Here is an 8,227-nt window from a genome sequence, read left to right as displayed (position 1 = left end):
AGACTAATGAGTAAAGTTTCTCCAAGATATGTTTTGGCAAAATATTGAAAAACACGTAAATTATGCGTCCACAAACGTATTTTCTGGTCTGTGCTAAGAACTAGACTTAATTATTCAAGGAGCGGGTTCCTTTTATATATACTCCAAGAGTTGTGTAAGTGAGGTGATTGACCTGAGCCTGAGTACATATAGGAATAACAATAGTGATATTAAATATATTTACGGGCTCACCAAAGTCCATGCTACATGGACACTTCGTTCTGAGTAGCTAAATCCGAAACAAAAACAACAGTGATTTTCAACCCGTTCTCACACAAGACAGTACATATATGACTAGTGCTTAAAGTCAATATGTGGAATGTGATTTAGTACATATGTGATATATTCCCAGTTAACTTTTTTACCAAGGCTCAAACTCTTCCTCACGTACCAATTTACGTCTCACAGTACTCGTCCATCAACGTAGATAGCTGAATAGTCGTGATTGGTTCAATTATAACGAAAATTGTAGTTTTCAGGTCCCACATGGGTTGTGAAATTCACCTACTATTGCCCATGCTCTTATAATATTACAGATCAGCTACATCCTATTGAAGGGTCGTAGTTTTGTTTTGAGAAATATTAGTTGTTCTTAGTAAATTATAATAAGCACAATAAATTATTACATAGAATAAGTGCTTCACCAATCAATATTATATACTATAGTTTGTGCTTTAGAAATCTTTAAAGAATGTTTTGTAGGAACGCTAACAGAAAACGATGTTATGTTGGAATGTATATAGGGTAAACTACTGCAAACAGGATGGTATGGTGTGGATTATTGGAAACTATAGGATTAGGGTCCACTACCACCTGTTAGGTGGGTAAGGGGTCCAATAACACCCGCAGGATGAGTATGGGGGTCACATCCACCCACAGGAATGGTATGGGGATCACTTCCACCCACAGGAAGGGTATGGGATCCAATACCATCCACTGGATGTGTATTGCGTCCACTACCACCGACAGGATGGGTATGGGCTCACAACCACCCACAGGATAGGTATGGGGTCCAATACCACCCACAGGATGAGTATGGGGTCCACTATAACCCACAGGATGGGTATGGGGCTCCAACCACCCACAGAATAAGTATGGGGTACAATAACACCCACTGGATATGTATGGCATCCATTGCCCCCACAGGATGACTATAGGGTACAGTATCGCCCACAGGATTAGTATATAGGGTTCACTGCCGCCCACAGAGTCGGTATGGAGTCCACCGCCACCCACAGGGTCGGTATGGGGTCCACTACCGCCCACTGGGTCGCTATGAAGTCAACTACCGTCCACAGGGTCGGTAGGGGTCCACTACCGCCCACAGGGTCGGCAGGGGGTCCACTGCCACCCACTGGGTCGGTAGGGGGTCCACTGCCGCCCACAGGATCGATAGGGGGTCCACTGCCGCCCACAGGGTCGATATGGGGGGGGGTCCACTACCGCCCACAGGATCGATAGGGGGTCCACTGCCGCCCACAGGGTCGGTAGGGGGTCCACTGCCGCCCACACGTTCGGTAGGGGTCCACTGCCGCCCACAGGGTCGGTAGGGGGTCCACTGCCGCCCACAGGGTCGGTAGGGGGTCCCTTACCGCCCACAGGGTCTCTATGAAGTCAACTACCGCCCATAGTGTTTGTATAGTGTCCACTATCGCCCATAGTGTTATTATGGGGTCCACTACCCCTCATAGGGTCGGTATGGGGGTCCATTACCACCCACAGGGTGTGTCTGGGGTCTATTTTGGCAATACTGCTTTTCCAATCTCATTTGTTGTTCAATGTAAAATATTTGTTGCTCGACTTGCAACAATTTATATATATATATATATAGTATAGTGCCTTTGCAATAATGTACCAATGTGTGTATTTTCATAACTCGTTTTAAATTGTTGAAAAATAAATAACTACATTGTGAATGCAAGTCAATGTTTACATGCTAAATCAGAGTTGCCAGATTCCGCTTAAAATAGCAAATTGTGCTTATTTTCAAAGCTTGAGAATTTAGCTTTAAAGTAGTTAAAAAACTACGAATTTCGCAATTTGCTATGTACTTTAGTGTACTATTTTAAAATAAGGTTGGTTTTTAAGCTGCAAGTCATATGAATCTCAAAAAAAGTATATTATTAACAATCTTATCTCCATAGTTCACTAGTTTCTGTAAATCAGATCTGGTAACTGTAGGCCAAGTACTGGTAGACTCAAGACACAATGTGTGTTGAAGCTATTCTCTTTGAAGAAGTCATCTCGACAGGATCTTCCAGCTCCAGCTATAAAACTTCACCAAACATGGATCTACCTAGTACATCAAATGGTAAGGAATTACTAAACTGTAGTAAACTGAATCTGACACTGTCATATATATATATATATATATATGTATGTGTGTATGTATGTATGTATGTATGTATGTATGTATGTATGTATGTATGTATGTGTCGTACCTAGTAGCCAGAACTCACTTCTCAGCCTACTATTCAAGGCCCGATTTGCCTAATAAGCCAAGTTTTCCTGAATTAATATATTTACTATAATTTTTTTCTTATGAAATGATAAAGCAACCCTTTTCACTATGTATGAGGTCAATTTTTTTTTATTGGAGTTAAAATTAACGTAGATATATGACCGAATCTAACCAACCCTACCTAACCTAACCTAACCTACATATATAGGTAAGGTTAGGTTAGGTAGCCAAAAAAAGCTAGGTTAGGTTAGGTTAGGTAGGTTAGGTAGACGAAAAAACATTAATTCATGAAAACTTGGCTTATTAGGCAAATCGGGCCTTGCATAGTAGGCTGAGAAGTGAGTTCTGGCTACTAGGTACGACATATGTATGTATATATATATATATATATATATATATGTTGTACCTAGTAGCCAGAACGTCGTACTCGGCTTACTATGCAAGGCCCGATTTGCATAATAAGCCAAGTTTTCCTGACAGTATATTTTCTCTAATTTGTTTTCTGATGAAATGATAAAGCTACCCATTTCATTATGTATGAGGTCAATTTTTTTTATTGGAGTTAAAATTAACGTAGATATATGGCCGAACCTAACCAACCCTACCTAACCTAACCTAACCTATATTTATAGGTTAGGTTAGGTTAGGTAGCCGAAAAAGTTAGGTTAGGTTAGCTTAGGTAGGTTAGGTAGTCGAAAAACAATTAATTCATAAAAACTTGGCTTATTAGGCAAATCGGGCCTTGCATAGTAGGCTGAGAAGTGCGTTCGGGCTACTAGGTACGACATATATATATATATATATATATATATATATATATATATATATATATATATATATATATATATATATATATATATATATATATATATATATATATATATATATATGAGGGGTACCACCTCTGGTGCAAGTGTAGGGACCCATAGCCTCGGAGAAGAAAATAAAGAGTACTCAGAGAAGACCTTGTGGATCCTCACTGAACACTTTCATATTTTCTTCTCCTACCACCCTTATTCTTTTGGTATGTGTGTATATTTATCTAACTTTATTTGAAAACGTCATTACACAAAAAAAGTTACAATATTGATTATATATATATATATATATATATATATATATATATATATATATATATATATATATATATATATATATATATATATATATATATATATATGTCGTACCTAGTAGCCAGAACGCACTTCTCAGCCTACTATGCAAGGCCCGATTTGCCTAATGAGCCAAGTTTTCCTGAATTAATATATTTTCTCTAATTTTTTTCTTATGAAATGATAAAGCTACCCACTTCATTATGTATGAGGTCATTTTTTTTTTATTGGAGTTAAAATTAACGTAGATATATGACAGAACCTAACCAACCCTACCTAACCTAACCTAGCCTATCTTTATAGGTTAGGTTAGGTTAGGTAGCCGAAAAAGTTAGGTTAGGTTAGGTTAGGTAGGTTAGGTCGTCGAAAAACAATTAGTTCATGAAAACTTGGCGTATTAGGCAAATCGGGCCTTGCATAGTAGGCTGAGAAGTGCGTTCTGGCTATTAGGTACGACATATATATATATATATATATGTCGTACCTAGTAGCCAGAACGCACTTCTCAGCCTACTATGCAAGGCCCGATTTGCCTAATAAGCCAAGTTTTCCTGAATTAATATATTTTCTCTATTTTTTTTCTTATGAAATGATAAAGCTACCCATTTCATTACGTATGAGGTCAAGTTTTTATTATTGGAGTTAAAATTAACGTAGATATATGACCGAACCTAACCAACCCTACCTAACCTAACCTAACCTATCTTTATAGGTTAGGTTAGGTTAGGTAGCCGAAAAAGTTAGGTTAAGTTAAGTTAGGTCGGTTAGGTAGTCGAAAAACAATTAATTCATGAAAACTTGGCTTATTAGGCAAATCGGGCCTTGCATAGTAGGCTGAGAAGTGCGTTCTGGCTACTAGGTACGACATATATATATATATATATATATATATATATATATATATATATATATATATATATATATATATATATATATATATATATATATATATATATATAATTTTTTTTTCTTCCAATAATATAGTATTCGCTTGAAATTAACAGCCTGGTCAATCAGGCTGTTGGATTCAACTCCTCTCAGTTTTGTTATACGAGTTACAGCATGGTTAATCACATCCAAAATTAAAGTTATTTCCAGATGCAGTCCTAAAATTTTTAACATTGCTCTCACTAGTGTTAATGTAGATTATTTCATAATTTAAATAATATATTTAATTACTGTAGTACATTTTAACAACAATTTAACTTATAATTTTTGCAGCATAGGTCATTTGAATATAAGTATTTTATTAGAAACTATTTCCTTCAGGTCTTCAGGGAAAATTCTTGAGGAGATGCACAAACTGCAAACAATGTGTGCATGTCCGAAGCAATGTTTGCAAGTTCTGCCAGTGTGACTTCCGAAACAGTAGAGAATTAATGAAGAAAGAAGAGGAAGCCCGTTTTCTACTTAAAGGCAAGAAGGCTTTAGAACGAAATACAGCAAGCCGGGTTCTACGAAGGATTGAAAATCAGGTATTGAAGTTTGTCTACATCTGTTGTATTCATTTGTATTCTTCTTATGCTGAACTTGCTTGATAAGGTATAGAATCAACATGAATAATACTGTACAGTACTTACATACTATTTGTTTATTTATTTATATACAAGATAGCACACTGGGATTATGAGAGTACATAGAATTGATGTTTTTACATTCTTGTAAAGCCACTAGCACACATAGTGTTTTGGGCAGGTCCTTAATCTAACAGATAATTTTAAATAGGCAATTTAAAGCTTAAATGGAAAAAATTGGCTGGTACATTGTAAGAAAGTATCACAAAGATTACTATGTACATTAAAGTAAAATTTGAGGGTTATCAACATATAAATTGTAGCATAATTTGAGGAATATTTCAAGGTATAATATAGTAAGATATGCATTCAATATAACAATCATGATATAAGGTGATAGCAATGATTACAATGGAAAAGTTGTATGGTTTAGGCACATATATTCTGGCATTGGATTTCATAAGATACAGTGCGAGTTTAATACACTAGTTAGGAAACTATCAAGAAAAAATTTAGGTACTTTTTGGTTTTATTTTTTAAAATGGCAGAAGTTGGACAGTTTTTAAATTTGTTAGCAAGTTAGTTCCATAGACAAGGTCCCTTTATTTGCATAGAGTATTTACACAGAATAACTTTGACTCTGGGGATATCAAAGATATTTATTTCTGGTATTGTGATTCTATTATGGGTTCTATTGCACATGCCCAGCTATGCTTCAAACATTTATTTTGTTGCATTTTCCCAGATAGTGTTATTGTTTAAATATTATTTGCTTTTCAGCTAACATATCTGCGTGGCTGTGGGTATGAATCAATCGTTATCTATTACAAGAAAGGACCAGCACGACAAGAAGAGGACAAGAAGATCTTCACCACTAACTTCTTTTTGTGTAAGTAGTTCACATAATATATAAATATATCACCACCTATTATTTTCTCTCATATATATATATATATACATATGTATATATATATATATATACATATGTATATATATATATATGTCGTACCTAATAGCCAGAACGCACTTCTCAGCCTACTATTCAAGGCCCGATTTACCTAATAAGCCAAGTTTTCCTGAATTAATATATTTTTTCTAATTTTTTTCCTATGAAATGATAAAGCTACCCAATTCATTACGTATGAGGTCAATTTTTTTTATTGGAGTTAAAATTAACGTAGATATATGACCGAACCTAACCAACCCTACCTAACCTAACCTAACCTATCTCTATCGGTTAGGTTAGGTTAGGTAGCAGAAAAAGTTAGGTTAGGTTAGGTTAGGTAGGTTAGGTAGTCGAAAAAACATTAATTCATGAAAACTTGGCTTATTATGCAAATTGGGCCATGCATAGTTGGCTGAGAAGTGCGTTCTGGCTATTAGGTACGACATATATATATATATATATATATATATATATATATATATATATATATATATATATATATATATATATGTATATATATATATATATGTATATATATATATATATATATATATATATATATATATATATATATATATATATATATATATGTATATATATATATATATATATATATATATATATATATATATATATATATATATATATATATATATATATATATATATATATATATATATAATTTCAATTCAATCATCTCTGTCGTTGATGTATATGGCAAAAAGTGTGTGGCCCAATACAGCACTATGTCTTAACGTAATGGGTCCAAGGGCCCATAAGGTCTCGACAGCATTAGGGGCCCTTTAGCAAACCAGTGTGCTGGTGCCCCTATGACACCCATGACGTCTTTGTATCATTTCAAGTTTGTACATGTACTTCTTAAGATATGGGCACCATACAACTGCTGCATATTCTAGCTTTTGTCTAAAAAAATCATGAACAATTTATTTATTATTTATAAATGAATGCCAGAACTAAACCCTGTGGTACTCCACTCGTGACATTTCTCCAGTCCAATACATTGCCTCTGATTACTGCCCTCATTTTTCTATCAGTTTGAAATTTTTTAATCCATGTTAGAAGCTTACCTGTCACCCCTCCAATATGTTCCAGTTTCCAGAACAAACTCTTATGTGGAATTCTATTGAATGCCTCTTTTAGGTCCAGATAGATGCAGTCAACCCAACCATATCTTTCCTGTAAAATTTCTGCGGCTCGATCATAGTAACTGATTAAATTTGTTACACAGGATCTTCCATTTCAAAATTTTTTATTTTTTATTTTTATTTTTTATTCCAGCACGCACAAGGAAGCTTGATGCAGATAAACTTACATTAGGATCAGAAGGTGATAGCGATAATGCCCTGGAAAAAAATCCTGACGAGCTACAAGTGCAGCAGGTGCATAAAGTCCAAAAGGTACCGCAGGTGCAAGAAATTCAACAATTACAAAAAGTTCCGCAGGTGGAACATTTACAAAAAGTTCCGCCGGTGCAACAAGGGCTACCATTAGCAATCCTTCAGAAACAGCAAGAAGTACAAGTAGTAAAATTTGAACCACAGGGAACTACACCAGGAAAACAGTGTAGTAACAACGGAATGGGAATTTTAAAATACCTGAGGAAACAGGTAAAAAAGGACAAACAATAGAAATGGTTCCTTACACATTATTTGGTAGTTTATAGGTATTTTACTTATAATACTTTATATTATGTCTACAGTTTATAATTTAGTTTACAGTTAATTTACTTTTCAACTTCCATATCTTACATGAAGGATTTTTACTGTTTTTCATTTTTAAAACCTTATTAGTATCATTTATAGTTTAGTGTCAATTCACTTATAATACAATATATGGAATAATTTACTAAATTCATTTAACTATAATAAATTTAAATAAACATTTTTACCCCAGGATGAGTTTCAGTCACCCTACCCAAAAAATTAATGTTTCTTTATTACTAATCTTGTGAGAGGTAGCTTATTGTGCAGCCCATACTCATTCTGTGAGTGTTAGTTTATTGTGCACCCCATAGTCATCATGTCACCCAAGCCTGCTGCAGCTGCACCTGAGGGGTGGTGTAGGGAACCATTAGTGTACTATTATGATTTGAGAGAGAGAATGCTCTGTGGACAGAGCATCAATATGGCTTAAG

At 34.8% G+C, this 8,227-nt stretch overlaps 1 protein-coding gene across 1 annotated transcript; it reads left to right on the top strand.

Annotated features, from left to right (window-relative positions):
- The first annotated feature begins 2,202 nt into the window (after positions 1-2,202).
- Positions 2,203-7,985, top strand: LOC138354429 (uncharacterized). The gene is made up of 4 exons (XM_069308621.1): positions 2,203-2,350; positions 4,882-5,087; positions 5,907-6,015; positions 7,372-7,985. Exons 1-4 carry the CDS (start codon positions 2,248-2,250, stop codon positions 7,719-7,721), a joined length of 768 nt encoding a protein of 255 aa, XP_069164722.1. The 5' UTR covers positions 2,203-2,247; the 3' UTR covers positions 7,722-7,985.
- Positions 7,986-8,227: the final 242 nt, after the last annotated feature.

This window comes from Procambarus clarkii, chromosome 63 (assembly GCF_040958095.1).
Source record: "Procambarus clarkii isolate CNS0578487 chromosome 63, FALCON_Pclarkii_2.0, whole genome shotgun sequence".
NCBI classification, from domain to species: Eukaryota; Metazoa; Arthropoda; class Malacostraca; order Decapoda; family Cambaridae; genus Procambarus; species Procambarus clarkii.
This window is presented reverse-complemented; position numbering and strand designations above follow the sequence as displayed.

What these genes read in the sequence shown, in the direction of transcription:
- LOC138354429 (XM_069308621.1), top strand. Translation starts at nt 2,248, where the DNA reads ATGTGTGTTGAAGCTATTCTCTTTGAAGAAGTCATCTCGACAGGATCT. An exon ending in TCTACCTAGTACATCAAATG is followed by an intron (nt 2,351 to 4,881) that starts GTAAGGAATTAC and finishes TATTTCCTTCAG; the next exon opens with GTCTTCAGGGAAAATTCTTG. An exon ending in TACGAAGGATTGAAAATCAG is followed by an intron (nt 5,088 to 5,906) that starts GTATTGAAGTTT and finishes TTTGCTTTTCAG; the next exon opens with CTAACATATCTGCGTGGCTG.